This window comes from Ranitomeya variabilis, chromosome 1 (assembly GCF_051348905.1).
Source record: "Ranitomeya variabilis isolate aRanVar5 chromosome 1, aRanVar5.hap1, whole genome shotgun sequence".
NCBI classification, from domain to species: domain Eukaryota; kingdom Metazoa; phylum Chordata; class Amphibia; order Anura; family Dendrobatidae; genus Ranitomeya; species Ranitomeya variabilis.
In genome coordinates this window covers 1,061,520,938-1,061,538,907 of record NC_135232.1, presented here as the reverse complement: position 1 = coordinate 1,061,538,907, position 17,970 = coordinate 1,061,520,938, and the positions used below count along the sequence as shown (strand labels likewise).

General features: G+C 45.8%; 1 protein-coding gene across 2 annotated transcripts in view; it reads left to right on the top strand.

The window, feature by feature from the left end:
* Nucleotides 1-17,970, top strand: part of SLC30A9 (solute carrier family 30 member 9) — a 128,474-nt gene that overhangs the window by 10,419 nt on the left and 100,085 nt on the right. Inside the window, exon 2 of one of the 2 annotated variants that reach the window (XM_077279840.1) lies at nt 6,694-6,852. The exons of the other annotated variant lie outside the window; for it this stretch is intronic. Within the exon in view, the coding sequence (XP_077135955.1) occupies nt 6,694-6,852 (159 nt within the window). The remainder of the gene's footprint in view (nt 1-6,693; nt 6,853-17,970) is intronic. 2 annotated transcript variants of the gene reach the window in all.

Genomic DNA, 17,970 nt, shown 5'->3' with positions numbered 1-17,970 from the left:
GACACTCGAAAGTAGACGCGTCAGGAAAAACAGTGCCTGCATCTTCCTATAGCAGAAACTATGCGGTTACACCAGTGTCTAAAAGAGGTTGTGTGCACATATCCTAAAGGGTCAGTGCTGCTCAGTCACATAATTGGCCCCCACTGATCAGCCATTGATAGTATATACTATCACTTTGTTTTCCAACTTGGCTCAGAGAAAACAGCGGGTCTACTGAGAACGGAGAAAGACCTGTTCTGTTCACAGTAAGGAAGGGAAACTGACTTCAGCATGCTTTATAAATCAGATTACCCATATAAACCCGATTATAGCACTGGAATTGTAGGGAAGTTCTATCGATTTATAGCCTAATAATTACACAAGGTTACGTAGGTGGCGTTACTGTATCTGGGGGGCCATACCAATGCCCTGAATGATGGCTGCCCTCACGGGTCTCAGTCAGCAGATTACAGCTCAGTTTCTTTGTGCTTTCTGTATATTGCATCAGTTGTTCTCTGTCCTATATCTCCTGAATATACAAGCTTAGGCAGCTTTTCCAGGAGGTGACCGGTCACAGCCAGTGACTGTGGGTTGGGGAGTTTATGAAATGGCTTTTACAATGATCTATTTGATGTTGAACTCTGTTCTAGCTTGTCTTTATTGCTGATTTCTAAAACTGGTTGTCACATAGAACACAAGCATTTAACTGCTGCTGTCAGATTGCTATCAGCATCTGAATAGTTAAAGGGGGTATCTGGGACATTACAAAAAGTCATGTAGTTGCTAAAAGAGGCAACTACCTGGCTGTTATACACGACGTTCCTGCCAGAGATTCAGCTACTCCCCGTCAAATCGAGCAGCAGTTTCTCTTCCTTTTAACAGGGCGGGACTACTTGTGTCATGCTGATTGACAGCCATCTTCCGCTGCCTAATTGGTGGAAGCCAGCTGTCATCAATCATCATGACACCCGTAGTCCCGTCCTGTCAGCAGGAAGAGAAACTGCTGCTCTGTTGACAGGGAGCAGCTGAATCCTCTGGCAGGAGCGGTTAATGACCGGCACCGGATACGACAGGCGGGTAGTTGCCTCTGTTAGCAACTACATGCCTTTTTTTTAAAGTCCCAGATATCCCCTTTAAAGAAGTTTCCCTCCTCCTTTCCAAATGTTGAATCTTAATATATTGCAGTCATCATAGTATATAGCACTGTGTACTTACAATTGCTCATTTTGCCTTTCTACCCAGCTAATTTTGTTTTCCATTAGGTCTATGACATCACATGATTAATAACTGACTAGCTGAATCCCTCTAAGGCTACGTTCACATTTGCGTTGTGCGCCGCAGCGTCGGCGACGCAATGCACAACGCAAACAAAAACGCAGCAAAACGCATGCACAACGCTGCGTTTTGCGACGCATGCGTCCTTTTTTTGGTTGATTTTGGACGCAGCAAAAATGCAACTTGCTGCGTCCTCTGCGCCCGGACGCGTGCGCCGCAGTGACGCATGCGTCGCAAAACGCAAGTGCAACGCATGTCCATGCGCCCCCATGTTAAATATAGGGGCGCATGACGCATGCGGCGACGCTGCTGCGCCCGACGCTGCGGCGCAGACCGCAAATGTGAACGTAGACTAAGCTCTATGTAGAGTCCTTGCATGAGTCATGAGTCACTGCAAAAGTCCCTGTTGGGGAGGAGGGAGCAGCTGGGTCAGAAGACAGAGAGGAATGATATAGGCAGGGACAAGAGACTTCCTGTTTCTACATAGAGCAAAGAGAAGAGGAGAAATAGCTGGGTAGAAAGGCAAAATGAGCAATTGTAAGTACTCAGTGCTATATAGTATGATGACTGCTATATATTAATAAGAAGATAAAACCTTTGATGGGAGTGCTTCTTTAAACAGCAGTATTTTGAGCTAGTTCCTATTGTTGTTGATGGAGGTAGGTGCTGGCTGTGTATGAAGCCGGTTCAGCTCGTGAGCCCACTGGATACAACTGCACCCACCATAGGATCTAATACTACGTCCTATGTTGCCAAGGAAAGTGCCAAACCCTAGCCAAAAGTGGAGTTCATGGGAAGGGTGGTGATATCTTCACATCAGAGCACCACAAAGCGGTGTGTCCCTACTCAGTCGGCAATGATTGGATGGTGTCAGATGTGTAGGGGCGTACTGCCCCCCGCAGACCTGTCAGGAGTGGGGACAGGCCCTTCCCATAGTGGGCACCGTGTGCAAATTTTACTTACCATACCTTGAGATACAAGATTGTTAGCGCCCATGAAGAGAAATCTTATTGACTCATGGCAATCGTGTTGTGACATTGTTTTGTCAGTCTGCTGGTTCCAGAGCCGTGTGCCATGCCACAATGCTCTTACTTGTCAAAGATGATTTTCTACTAATTAAGTGTTAATGTGCAATACATCTGCGGGATGTCACTTAATAGCCGCTTCTCAAAATTGATTTTAGTAACTTGTCATTTACTTATATTGCAAACTGACCGAAGGGAGAACGCCAACTTTATATGCCCTTTCCCTATGCTCTCTTGTTCACAGATGGGCACCAAGTCGCTTCTTTCTTCGTGTGCCACCATTGATGCTTAGGCAAGTGCTGGACATGGGAGAATGTGTCCACATTAGTCACAAGATGGAGCAGCCCTGATTTCTCTCTGATATTCATTCATTATCTGACAAGGAAGCCGCCATGTCTCCATATGATCCGAGAGGTTCAGAGCACAGGCTGCAGCTCTATGGGTTTCCTATACAGCTCCTTATGGATACCCAGAATCCAGCCGTGTATGAGGCCTAACTCTTATTAATGGTCTCTACTCTCTGGGGTCCAGACTGCACACTACTGCGTCACCCGTTGTGACATAATACGAGCTTTAAGGGTATGTGCACACGTCAGGATTTCTTGCAGAAATTTTCCTGACAAAAACCGGACATTTCTGCCAGAAAACCGCATGCGTTTTTTTCGCGTTTTTGATGCGTTTTTTTGTGCGTTTTTTCCAAATACATAGAATTGCGTGAAAAACACAGAAAATCCTCAAAATTAATGAACATGCTGCTTTTTTTATCTGCAAAAACCCTTGTCCATGCCCTCATCATCTCCCGCCTCGACTATTGTAACCTCCTGCTCTGTGGCCTCCCCTCTAACACTCTCGCACCCCTCCAATCTATTCTAAACTCTGCTTCCCGACTAATCCACCTGTCCCCCCGCTATTCCCCGGCCTCTTCCCTCTGTCAATCCCTTCACTGGCTCCCCATTGCCCAGAGACTCCAGTACAAAACCCTAACCATGACATACAAAGCCATCAACAACCTGTGTCCTCTATACATCTGTGACCTCGTCTCCCGGTACTTTACTGCACGCAACCTCCGATCCTCACAAGATCTCCTTCTCTACTCCCCTCTTATCTCCTCTTCCCACAATCGCATACAAGATTTCTCTCGCACATCACCATGAGGGCTTGTTTCCACCTGCGAGAAACACGTCCGTGTCTCGCATGTGGAAACCAAGCTCTGGCGCCGGCACTCCAGAGCGGAGCGTGCGGCCACATAGCAACACATGGAGCTGCACGCTTCGCTCCAATGTGCCGGCGCCAGAGCTTGGTTTCCACATGCGAAACACGGACGTATTTCTCGCAAGTGGAAACAAGCCCTTACTCTGGAACTCTCTACCACAACATATCGTACTCTCGGCTACCATCGAAACCTTCAATAAGAACCAGAAGACCTACCTCTTCCGGCAAGCCTACAACCTGTAGTAACCACCGATCGACCAAACCGCTGCACGACCAGCTCTATCCTCACCTACTGTATCCTCACCCATCCCTTGTAGATTGTGAGCCCTCATTGACAGGGCCCTCTCTCCTTCTGTACCAATTGTGACTTGTATTGATTAATATTATAATACTTGTTTTTATTATGTATACCCCTCCTCACATGTAAAGCACCATGGAATAAATGGCGCAATAATAATAATAATAGGGGAACATGGATAATGGCTGTCCCAATCTGGTCCTATTCTTCGGTAGCGGTGACGTCGCTCCAGAGTTTGTGCTTGGAGCAGGATGTCTTCTGCAGCCTACAGAAAGCTTTTGAGGTGGGTGATGGGCTAATCCAATGTAAAGAGGTTGTCCGCTACTTAATCCGTATGTGTCAGATTGGTAGGGTGATGAGCTTTGTTGGTTTGGCGCCAGACATAGTGTTTACGTTGATAGCCAAAAAAATTAAATTTTGGTCTCCTCTGACAACAGCACCTTCCTCCATACATTTGGGGAATCTTCCACATCTCTTTTGGCAAACTCAAAATGAGCCTTACTATCTTTGTGTGTAAGTAAAGGCTTTTTTCTGTCCACTCATCCTCAAAGGCCACCACTATGGAGTGTACGGCTTATTGTGGTCCTATGGGCAGATACTTCAGTCTCTGCTTGGGATCTCTCCTGCTCTTTCAGGGTAACCTTTGATCTCTGTGCTGCCTCTCTGATTACCGTATATACTCGAGTATAAGCCGAGATTTTCAGCCCAAATTTTTGGGCTGAAAGTGCCACTCTCGGCTTATACTCGAGTCACGGTCGGTGGGTGGAGGGGGAGAGGGCGCTGAGGCATACTCACCTAGTCCCGGCGATCCTGGCGCTCCCCCTGCCTGTCACACTGTCTTCGGGTGCCGCAGCTCTTCCCCTGTTCAGCGGTCACGTGGGACCGCTCATTAGAGAAATGATTATGGACTCCACTCCCATAGGGGTGGAGCCGCATATTCATTTCTCTAATCAGTGGTGCCGGTGACCGCTGACAGAGGAAGAGCTGCGGCACCCGAAGACAGTGTGACAGGCAGGGGGAGCGCCAGGAGCGCCGGGACTAGGTGAGTATTTTATATTCACCTGTCCACGTTCCACACGCCGGGCGCCGCTCTGTCTTCGCGTCCTCTTGTTCTGACTGTTCAGGTCAGAGGGCGCGATGACGTACTAGTGTGCGCGCCGCCCTCTGCCTGATCGGTCAGTGCAGAGAGACGCCGGGACGGGACGCTGAGGAGCTGCAAGCAAGAGAGGTGAGTATGTGTTTTTTTTTTTTTTTTATTGCAGCAGCAGCGTTATATATGGCACAGATTTATGTGGAGTATCTATGGGGCAACGGTGCAGAGCACTATATATGGCACAGATTTATATGGCACATCTATGGGGCAACGGTGCAGAGCACTATATATGGCACATCTATGGGGCAACGGTGCAGAGCATTATATATGGCACAGATTTATATGGCACATCTATGGGGCAACGGTGCAGAGCATTATATATGGCACAGATTTCACAGATTTATATGGCACATCTATGGGGCAACGGTGCAGAGCATTATATATGGCACAGATTTATATGGCACATCTATGGGGCAACGGTGCAGAGCACTATATATGGCACAGATTTATATGGCACATCTATGGGGCAACAATGAACAGTGCAGAGCATATATGGCACTGCTTTATATGGAGCATCTGGGGCCATAATGAACGGTGCAGAGCATTGTATATGGGGCATCTATGGGGCCATAATGAGGGGTGCAAAGCATTATATATGGCACAGCTATATATGGATCATCTATGGGGCAATAATCAACGGTATGGAGCATTATATATGGCACAGCTTTATATGGAACCTCCTTTGGGGCAATAATGAATGGTATGGAGCATCTATTTTTATTTTTGAAATTCACCGGTAGCTGCTGTATTTTCTACCCTAGGCTTATACTCGAGTCAATAAGTTTTCCCAGTTTTTTGTGGCAAAATTAGGGGGGTCGGCTTATACTCGGGTCGGCTTATACTCGAGTATATACGGTAATACCCTCTGTGTCCAGGCTGAGAATTCTGGTGGGCAGCCCTCTCTTGACAGGTTTGTTGTGGTATAATGTTCTTTCCATTTGATGATAATGGATTTGATGGTGCCATGGGGATCATCTGAGATTGGGGTATTTTTTTTATAACCCAACCCTGACTTGTGCTTCTCAACAACTTTGCCCCTGACTTGTTTGGAGATCTCCTTGGTCTTCATGGTGTTTGGTCAGTGGTGCCTCTTGCTTAATGGTGTTGCAGCCTCTGTGGCCTTTCAGAAAAGGTAAAGTATATATACTGACAGACCAGGTGACACTTAGATTGCACACGGGGACGTCCTGTCACTAAGCATGTGACTTATGAGGGTAATTACTTGCACCATACATTTGTAGGGGTGAATACATATGCACATGGTATTTTTTACTTATTTGACAACATAAATTTAATTTGTCTCACTTCACCAACTTATTGCTGATGCATCACACACAAATCAGATTACAAAAATATTCAAACACCAATTATAGGTAAAAAGCCCTGGGGAGTGCGCAAGCCACTGTAACCCCAGCTCTGCTAGTGGACAATATGTGAGTGGACTCATCCAGGATTTTTACACATTCCCATGCGCTTACAGGAAACACCTCTGCATGCCTTCATATAGGATCGGCCTAATTACACTACATTTATGTATATGGAAAGCGTCATTGGAAGACATGTGTGGTCACGATGGCGGGTAAGCCCTGCTTCATCTATCCCTCTTGCAGCATCTTACGGGTACACACAGTTCACACACAGGGCTTTTTGTGATGCCGCCATCTGGTTAGACGCTGCCAGGAGAAACCCGCCTGGCGTTCTGCTTGTGTAGTGCATGCGGTTATTACTTACATGCCTGCGCTTTTCTCTAGGATGGCAGCACCCTGTGAAGAGCAGAGGGCTCCTGTGTGTAATGCCATGTAGCCACCTGCCTGTGCAAGCACAAATCCGGCTTTATTCCAGCGAGCCCAAGGAAGGAGGAGGACCAAGTGAGGCCAATGCCACAGGCTCAGCAGAGAAAGCCACAGCAGGTAACAAGGTTTGGCTATCTACTATACTTTGTGAATAGAAAATGTCTCTGTTTACTGTCACCTTTTTGTGATTACCGTGTTAATAAAATGCAATAAAAACCCATTGTCACCCTATTCCTTCCTTTTTACATGATGAAGTTAAATTAAGGCTGAGTCACACATAACGATATCGTTGCAACGTCACGCTTTTGATGACGTAGCAACGATCCCGCTAACGATCTCGTTATGTGTGACAGCGACCAACGATCAGGCCCCTGCTGGGAGATCATTGGTCGTTGGGGAATGATCAGGACCATTTTTTGGTCGCTGATCACCCGCTGTCATTTCTGGATCGGCGTGTGTGATGCCGATCCAGCGATGTGTTCACTTGTAACCAGGGTAAATATCGGGTTACTAAGCGCAGGGCTGCGCTTAGTAACCCGATATTTACCCTGGTTACCATTGTAAAAGTTAAAAAAAAACCACCACATACTCACATTCTGATGTCTGTCACGTACCCCGGCGTCCACAGGGTTAAAACTGCTTTCGGCAAGAGCGCTGCTAATGCACGCGCTGCTGCCGAGAGCTTCCCTGCACTGACTGTCAGCGCCGGCCGTAAAGCAGAGCACAGCGGTGACGTCACCGCTGTTACTGCCGGCGCTGACACATTCAGTGCAGGGAAGCTCTCGGCAGCAGCGCGTGCATTAGCAGCACTCTTGCCGAAAGCAGTTTTAACCCTGTGGACGCCGGCGGGGGACGTGACAGACATCAGAATGTGTATGTAGTGTTTTTTTTTTACTTTTACAATGGTAACCAGGGTAAATATCGGGTTACTAAGCGCGGCCCTGCACTTAGTAACCCGATGTTTACCCTGTTTACCCGGGTGCTGCAGGGGGACTTCGGCATCGTTGAAGACAGTTTCAACGATGCCGAAGTCGTTCCTCTGATCGTTGGTCGCTGGAGAGAGCGGTCTGTGTGACAGCTCCCCAGCGACCACACAACGACTTACCAATGATCACGGCCAGGTCGTATCGCTGGTCGTGATTGTTGGTAAGTCGTTTAGTGTGACTCCAGCTTAAAGAGGACTGTCAGACTAGCAGCAAACTCTGTAGCCATCCTTCCACCTTTAACTAAGGCTATAGTTAAAGGGAACCTGTCACCAAAAAATATGTATTATATCCACCATCTTTCAGTCATCTTTAAAAAGACTGTCGCCAAATTTTTACCATTTAATCTGAGAGCAGCATAATGCAGATACTGAGACCCTGATTCCAGTGATGTCACTTACTAGGCTTCTTGCTGTAGTTTTGATACAATCACTGTTTTATCATCAGATTATCACTGGAGAACTAGTAAACCTGCTGCCATGTAGTCCTCCATATTCTTGAGCTCTGTATTACCCCCCTGCCTACCACTGATTGGCAGCTTTCTGCCTATGCACAGTGTACACAGAAATATGTCAATCGGTGCTGTGGCTGGGGTATATAGAGCTCACCATTCAGAGATCTGGTGGATCTACAGCAGGAAAAAATGGATTTTATCAAATCTGCAACAAAAAGCCCAGTAAGCGACCCATCACTGGAATCTGGTTATGTGCCTGTACATCATGCTGCTTTTACACAGGGGAGCATAAATCTGGTGTCAGATTCCCTTTAATAACACACCTTCAACTTCTTCATAAGATCACAACTCCCCTGTATACCAAAGAAAATGCCTTTTATAATTGTTCCTCTCCATATGCTGTTTGGCGAGTCCTCTGTCCCCGTAATTGCCATTTCTCCTGCCTTGATTGACATGGCTGACGTCATCCAGCGTCAGATCCTGTGCACCCTATTGTAGCATGCAACGAGAGTCATACAGACTTTGTGGAGGACGTACGAAATGTCTGCCATGTCAATCAAAGCTGGAGAGACTGTGATTTGCATCTATAGGTTGAGTATTAAATCCCTGCCACCGCTGCTGCAGCTGCCATAGTATTGCCATAAATCACTGCCACCGTTGCTGCAGCTGCCACAGTATCGCCAGAAATCACTGCTGCTGCAGCTGCCATAGTATCGCCATAAATCACTGCCACCGCTGCTGCAGCTGCCATAGTATCGCCATAAATCACTGCCACCGCTGCTGCAGCTGCCATAGTATCGCCATAAATCACTGCCACCGTAGCTGCAGCTGCCATAGTATCGCCATAAATCACTGCCACCGCTGCTGCAGCTGCCATAGTATCGCCATAAATCACTGCCACCGCTGCTGCAGCTGCCATAGTATCGCCATAAATCACTGCCACCGCTGCTGCAGCTTCCATAGTATCGCCGTAAATCACTGCCACCGTAGCTGCAGCTGCCATAGTATCGCCATAAATCACTGCCACCGCTGCTGCAGCTGCCATAGTATCCCCATAAATCACTGCCACCGTAGCTGCAGCTGCCATAGTATCGCCATAAATCACTGCTACCGCTGCTGCAGCGGCCATAGTTTTGCCATAAATCACTGCCACCGCTGCTGAAGCTGCCATAGTATCGCCATAAATCACTGCCACCACTGCTGCAGCTGCCATAGTATCGCCATAAATCACTGCCACCCCTGCTGAAGCTGCCATAGTATGGCCATAAATCACTGCCACCACTGCTGCAGCTGCCATAGTATCGCCATAAATCACTGCCACTGCTGCTGCAGCTGCCATGGTATCGCCATAAATCACTTCCACCGCTGCTGCACCGGCCATAGTTTCGCCATAAATCACTGCCACCGCTGCCACAGCTGCCGTAGTATCGCTTTAACCTCCGTCCAGGGATAAACTTTTTAGTACATATACGGAAAATCATTCTCGTGGGCAGATGGGTAGAAGCTACATCTAGTGAATTATTACCGGTGTGCCAAAGTGGAAAACTAAGGGCTGCGGCAATAAAATCTGCATACATTTTAATAAGGTTTAAGGGAGTCAGTGTTAGTAGTCATCTTAAGGTTTTTAGAAAAATATCTAAACCTCCTTCAGCAAAAAAAATAAATGCAATGAGTCTGAGTTTAGTCCCTGTAGAAGCTGTAATACTGGGCTGACACCTGCCGCTTGTGACTTGTCGTGGTTTTTAGCCGAGCATAGGAGGATTCATGGTTTGTGTCCTTCCTATAGGGGCGATTTCTGGCACCAGGACTGATGTGTAAATCTAACAGGGGCATTATCGGTTAACACATGAGTTTTCAATAAAAGGTTTTTAGAAGAGGATGGCAGGAGGTGAAGCTGAGAAGTCCATATAGGCAGATGATGGCGGAGACTGGTTTTCGTAGGTTGACGTCCTCTTAAGTTTTTCTGTAAACAAGTTTACAAAACTAAAACAAAAACTGCCTTGGAGAACATTAGGACTTATGCAGTAAAAAATAATTCTTGAATACATGTCCTCACTCCACAATGTATTATATGTATGTAGAGCTTGATGCCGGTGGAAATCTGGCCATTAGTGACTTTCTTCTCTGTAGGACATGTACATTTTTTTTTATTGAAGCAGAAGCTTCAGGGAGCAGTGACTTTTAGTAGGTTGCACTTCATAGATTTTCTGGGCTCATAACCGTTCCCCTCGGCTCTTGGAAAAAGTTAGTAAGAACATTCTCTGCAGATGAATGGATGTCATTATCTCTCGCAACACAATGGAATAATTTCAGTCCTTAAACTGGGGTTGTGGAAGTCGCGAGGTGCCTGATTCTCTTGCACAAAAAGACTTTCAACTCAAAACACAACTAAGGGCGCATTCAGACATCTGTGCGAATATCGGTCCGAGATCGGATGACAATACACTGACTACAAATAGTAATGTTGCACCACAATATACAAAGAAGGATTACTCTAGAACATTGAAACTGCATTGCTGCCATAGGAAAATGGAAAAGAGTGCTATATAATGTACACTTGAAATATTTATCTGGAAAAATTGCTATGAAAAAAGGAAGGTACTTAGTGTATAGATTGGCCAATGTATGTGAGCCCAATTGCCATGTCAAGGCGTCCTTCGTAAATTGGGTCCCTGTCCTGATATGTCACCTCTCCTGGGCTAAAAAGCCTTCAATTTATGGGACATGAATGGACCAGCTAATCTGCTTAACCCCTTAACGACCGCCGATACGCCTTTTAACGGCGGCAGTTAAGGGTTCTTAAACCACAGCGCCGTTAATTAAGTTGGATTTTCTCTGGGGTCTCGGTTGTCGGGGGTAGCCGAGACCCCAGAGAACATGATTCAGGGTTTTCTTACCGACCCCTGGGTTGCAAAAAAAACCCCCCAAAAATGTGATTTCCCATTTAATTTCTCTGTCCTCCGATGTGATCGCACATCAGAGGACAGAGAAATGGGGTCCCCGATCGCCCCCCGATACTCACCCGTCTCCCCTGGTGCTCCTCGTAGCTCCCGATGGGCGCCGCCAAAGTTCCGGCAGAAAAAATGTCGGGCGCATGCGCAGTGCACCCGCCCGCCGGCACCCGGAAGATCTTTGGGGTCTCAGCTGCCGGGGGTAGCAGAGACCCCTAAGAACATGATCGAGGTCGGTTTTTACCGACCCCTGTTTTGCGATCGCCGGTAATTAACTGTTTACCGGCGGCCGCAAAAAAACCCAAAACAAAATGATGTGTCATTCTCTGTCCTCTGATGTGATTGCACATCAGAGGACAGAGAAATAGAGGGATTTAGGGACCCAGTTATACTTACCGGTGTCCCTGAGTCCTCCTGCGTCCCCTCCTCACCGTCTGCTTCTTCCTCCGGTAAGAAAATGGCGGGCGCATGCGCAGTGCGCCTCCCATGATCTGCCGGCCGGCAACTAGACTTGGGCTAGAGTTAGGGCTGGGGCTAGAGTTAGGGCTGGGGCTAGAGTTAGGGCTGGGGCTAGAGTTAGGGCTGGGGCTAGAGTTAGGGCTGGGGCAAAGTGAAAGCAGAGCACAGCGGTGACGTCACCGCTGTGCTCTGCTCTTACATTCCAGCCGGCAGTCAGTCAGTGCGGGAAGCAGACGGCTAGGGACCTGACGGACACCGGAATGTGAGTATGTACTGTTTTTGTTTTTTTTTACATTTACGACGGTAACCAGGGTAAACATCAGGTTACTAAGCGCGGCCCTGCGCTTAGTAACCCGATGTTTACCCTGGTTACAAGCGAACGCATCGTTGGATCGGTGTCACACACACCGATCCAACGATGACAGCGGGAAATCCAGCGACGAAAGAAAGTTCCAAACGATCTGCTACGACGTACGATTCTCAGCGGGGTCCCTGATCGCTGCTGCGTGTCAGACACAGCGATATCGTATGGATATCGCTGGAACGTCACGGATCGTACCGTTGTAGCGACAAAAGTGCCACTGTGAGATGGTACCCTTAGGGCTGGGGCTAGAGTTAGGGCTGTATTGGGATTAGGGTTAGGTTTGAGGTTAGGGTTAGGGGTGTATTGGGATTAGGGGTGTGTTGGGCTTAGGGTTTTGATTAGGGTTATGGTTAGGGTTGGGATTAGGGTTGGGATTGTGATTAGGGTTATGGTTAAGGTTGTGATTAGGATTATGGATCGGGTTGGGATTAGGGGTGTGTTGGGGTTAGAGTTGGAGTTAGAATTGGGGGGTTTCCACGGTTTAGGTACATCAGGGCGTCTCCAAACACGACAACCAATTTTGCGCTCAAGTCAAATGGTGCTTCCTCCCTTCAGAGCTCTGGCATGCACCCAAACAGTGGTTTACCCCCACATGTGGGGCATCAGCGTACTCAGGACTAATTGGACAACAACTTTTCGGGTCCAGTTTCTCCTGTTACCCTTGCGAAAATAAAAATAAAAATTGGGGGCTAAAAAAAAATCATTTTTGTGGAAAAAAAAAAAAGATTTTTTATTTTCACGGCTTTGCGTCAAATTTCTGTGAAGCACTTGGGCATTCAAAATGCTCAGCACATATCTAGATAAGTTCCTTGGGGGGGTCTAGTTTCCAAAATGGGGTCACTTGTGGGGGGTTTCTACTGTTTAGGCACATCAGGGGCTCTCCAAACGCAACATGGCGTCTGATCTCAATTCCAGCCAATTCTGCATTGAAAAAGTCAAACGGCGCTCCTTCTCTTCCAAGCTCTGCTGTGTGCCCAAGCAGTGGTTTACCCCCACATATGGGGTATCAGCGTATTCAGGAGAAATTGCACAACCAATTTCGTGGTTCATTTTCTCTTTTTACACGTGTTAAAATAAAATAAATAAATTGGTTCTGAATTAAAATGTTTGCAAAAAAAAGTTAAATGTTCATTTTTTCCTTCCACATTGTTTCAGTTCCTGTGAAGCACATAAAGGGTTAATAAACTTCTTAAATGTGATTTTGAGAACCTTGAGGGGTGTAGTTTGGGTATTTTCTGTCATGTACACCCCTCAAAGTGACTTTAAATGTCAGATGGTCCCTAAAAAAATGGTTTTGTACATTTTGTTGTAAAAATGGGAAATCGCTGGTCAACTGTTAAAAGCTGTATAACTTCCTAACAAAAAAAAAAATTTGCTTCCAAAATTGTGCTGATGTAAAGTAGACATGTGGGAAATGTTATTTATTAACTATTTTGTGTGACATATCTCTCTCTGATTTAAGGGCATAAAAATACAAAGTTTCAAAATTGCAAAATTTTAAACATTTTCGCCATATTTAAATTTTTTTCATAAATAATCGCAAGTAATATCGAAGAAATATTACCACTAACATGAAGTACAATATGTCACGAAAAAAACAATCTCAGAATCAGTGGGATCCGTTGAAGCGTTCCAGAGTTATAACCTCATAAAGTGACAGTGGTCAGAATTGTAAAAATTGGCTCGATCATGAAGTACCAAATTGGCTCTGTCACTAAAGGGTTAAAATCACCTGTGGCTAATGGGAGTGAGAGTGCAGATATTTCTCCTATAGCAGCAATACACAGACTGGCCGCCGGTCTTCTGACCCGAGTGTGACCACTTTCTATATTTCTTCATATATTTCTGTTTTCCGATACCAGAGAACCCATTGAATGAATTTGGGAGCTGATTTTTTCATTATGGTTCTAATATTCAGCCATCTCCTTTGATGATAACTTAGAGGTATCTGGGCCCCAGTTTTGGTCTCACAAACCTTTTATATTAACATTAGAGGGGTTGTGTGCTTCCAAGACAGTTTTTTTTTCTGGGCTACCATGTTTCTAAGCGACTATGTGTCTCCGAGGATTAAAGGAACGTGCTGCAGCCTCATAGAGTGATCATCTCCCAGCACATCCTGGATAAGGATTTGGCCCATGAGCTGATAGCTGCCAGTGCAAAGGTCAGATGTCCAGAAAAATAAGGGTCACCACAGTAATTATCGAGTCGTTATATAAACTTGATGTATTTGTTAATAAAAGTTTGAAAACTACTGTAATGCTGATAATCTTCAGTAACCATAGAAACATCTGACTAAAAGAGCTAAAAACACTGAAGCGGCAATCTTTGTGAAAACCCAAATTTGGGGCAATCTCAAGACTGTATAAGTGGCCGGGGACTTAATTTACAGGGACGGTCAGCACAGAATGATTGTTCAGGCCAAGTCCCGCCGCTCGGTGCTTCACGGTGGGGTCATCAGTTTGGTTTGGACAGTCATTCTGTGCTGACTGTCCCTTTAAAACCCCCTTCCTGTCCCATAACACAATCCTGCCCAGGACGCACAGGGCAATATAATGATAAAGTCTCTCGCACACCCATCTCATGTAAGAGAGGGAGAGCCTAATAGTTCCCGGTGTGATCTACTGATCATCTCAGAGCCCCCCGCTCAGGATCAGTCGGACTCATGGATAGGTAGTAAGTTTTAATTTCTAAATCCCCTTTTCTGTATCTGTCCTGTGCGCCCGGCCCCAATCGGTTCACATCATTACATTCACTCCACGTCTAGATGTAGTTTAAGGCAAGAAGCTAGTCACTTATTACAAATCCTGAATATCTAAGCAGCAATACTTCAAGCTCCATCTCCCCCGCATAAGATTTATAAGACAAAAACATCTGCCGTCATTAGCAAAACAAACGGATATTAATTTCCCTGAAATCCATCAGTTGTTTGTATTTTCGGGGAAGTTTTGTTCGCTCTCTGCGATGGTTATGATAAATGTGTGTGCTTACAATTATTCATTGTGTGCTTTGTGTCGCTCAGTATTGTCCTGAGTTATAGGAAGAAGAACAAAATCAGATTTTCAATCTTCGGTGTCGAAAGAGCCAGATTTTCGGTAGCCAATTCTTCTGTCGCTGTCATAATTCCTGATACTTAGGCCCAGATATGCTGCACATATAATACAGAGTCTGGTTTGTGTGGTAAAAGGCTTTTCCAGTTATACATTTACAGTTCATGGGCAGAACTCAAACAAAGAATACGCACCACCAAGAACCATAGGTTAAAAAGTATACAGCTTTATTAAGAGATAAATATGTAAAATTACAAGGGATGTAACAGGGGTTAGCCAAAACATGTGGAGAAACACAGGGAAACCAGGCAACAAGCAGGTATGTATCTTAGGCTACGTTCACATTTGCGTTGTGCGCCGCAGCGTCGTCGCCGCAACGCACAACGCAAACAAAAACGCAGTTAAACGCATGCACAACGCTGCGAAAAACGCTGCGTTTTTGGACAACGCAGTTGCGTTTGTAACAAAAAACGCAGCGTTTTGCGCCGCATGCGTTTTTTTGTGCAGTGAGTCATTCTTCATCCCACCCACAAAAAAAAGTGTCTACACAATAGATAAGGACCACCAATGGCTAGAAGAGGGTTGGTGTTTATGTAATTGTGTATATATACCCTGGCAGAGATGAATTCCTCCCATTTTGCTGGTATTCATGATGGAGCGTCCCATGGACAGTATCTACATGGATATGGAGATAGAATTTGCCTTGGCTCATGCCTATGCTGTCGCCTGTTCTCATCAAAGGGAAAGGGAAAAACGGAGATGGAGTCGTCGCCGCTTTTGGATACACCCTATCTTGGAAGTCCGGGAGAGCCGTGGAGCATACCATAGCTTGTTTGGCGAACTCAATGACAACCTGGAGAAATATTTCCAATATACCAGGATGTCTCAGGACAGCTTCCGGTATCTTCTGCGTCGGGTGGAAGGATCCATTGGCAGGCAGGACACGCAGCTCCGGAGAGGTATTTCCGCAGAGGAGCGGCTGCTGGTGACTATACGGTACGTAGCTGTTTGAATGACTGTGATATGTTCTTCCCTTTTATTTTATTTTTATTTTTATTTTTTTGGGGTTTGGTATGGTCAATGTACTTTTATAAATTACAATGTACTTTTATAAATTATGTACTTTAATGTAATAATTTCTTTCTCTTCTTGGCAGTTTCCTGGCTACCGGAGAGACCTTGAGATCCCTTCATTTTCAGTTCTGGATTGGAGTCTCCACTCTCTCCGGAATTATTGCTGAGACATGCCGCGCTTTGTGGGATAATCTTTGTGAGGAATTTTTACCCGTCCCTACAAGAGAAATCTGGGAGGCCAACGCCGAGAAATTTGAGGAAGTGTGTTCGTTTCCAAACTGTATTGGCGCGGTGGATGGAAAGCACATTCGGATTACCAAGCCAGGGAAAAGTGGATCCCTTTTCTACAACTACAAAAAATACTTTTCCACTGTGCTAATGGCAATTGCCGGTGCCGACTGCTGTTTTCTCGCAGTGGACATTGGTGCGTTTGGCCGTGCAAATGACTCGAGCACATTTAAAGAGTCGGATATGGGCCAAAAATTATATGGGAACAATTTTAATTTCCCACAGCCACGACCTCTTCCCCACACCGAAGGCCCTGCGATGCCCTTGGTTGTTGTTGGGGATGAGGCATTCCAAATGTCTGCCAACCTACTGAAACCCTACTCCAGTCGGGGCTTGGACCATACAAAAAGGGTTTTCAATTATAGACTGTCCAGGGCCAGAAGGACTGTGGAGTGCGCCTTTGGCATCCTTGTCTCCAAATGGCGGATATTAGGATCCGCCATTAATCTGAAAACTGAGACAGTGGATGAGGTGGTGAAGGCGTGTGTGGTTCTCCACAATTATATTCTGACCAAAGAGAGACTGAACATTGAACTGGATGAACCCATAGCCAACCCATTGCCCGATTACCAGGATCATCCTCTGAGGACAAGTGTGAAAATTGCACAGATGAGGGATCGTTTTGCGGCCTATTTTGTGTCAGATGTTGGCCGTGTGTCATGGCAAGATACAATGGTGTAGTGTTTATGTTTTACTCTTGGACTTTATTCTGGATTTAACTACACCAATAAATCCCTGTATTGTTATTGTGCTAAAAATATAATATGGTAATAAACTAATTCTACATTATGTGCAATATCCGTTTTGGTTGGTTTGGTTATGTCAAATTTGGCATCTACCTATAGTTCAATAATGTAATGTGCCTTATCTGAAAAACCCTTTGTTTTTAAAATGTTGTTGTTTAATAAAAAATTTTTCTTCAGTTTTCTACCCTGCTTCAAAGTACAAATTTATACCATACCATATAACATATTTATTGGTTTGTCAGATTGCCGTTTATCGTTGTGTTTGACAGCAAAAACAACGATACCAGCGATGTTTTACAATGGTAACCAGGGTAAACATCGGGTTACCAAGCGCAGGGCCGCGATTAGTAACCCAATGTTTACCATGGTTACCAGTGTTAAATGTAAAAATAAAAATACATATACTCATCTTCGCGTCCCCCGGCGTCCACTTCCTTCACTGACTGAGCGGCGGACGTAAAGTGAATGCACAGCACAGCGTTGATGTGACCGCTTTGCTGTGAGAGACGTCACTCAGTCAGTGCAGGGAAACTGACACCGGGGGATGCGATTATGAGTATATGTTTATTGTTCTTCCTTTAACACTGGTAACCAGGGTAAACATCGCAAGTGCGCCCTGCGCTTAGCAACCCGATGTTTACCATGGTTACCCGGGGACCTCTGCATCGTTGGTCGCTGGAGAGCTGTCCCACAGACAGCTCTCCAGCAAACAAATAGCGATGCTGCAGTGATCTGCATCATTGTCTGTTTCGCTGCAGCATTGTTAAGTGTGAAGGTACCTTTACGGGATGTGTCCACGTTCAGGATTGCATCCGGATTTGCTCAGGTTTTTTCATCAGTATTTGTAAGCCAAAACCAGGAGTGGAACAA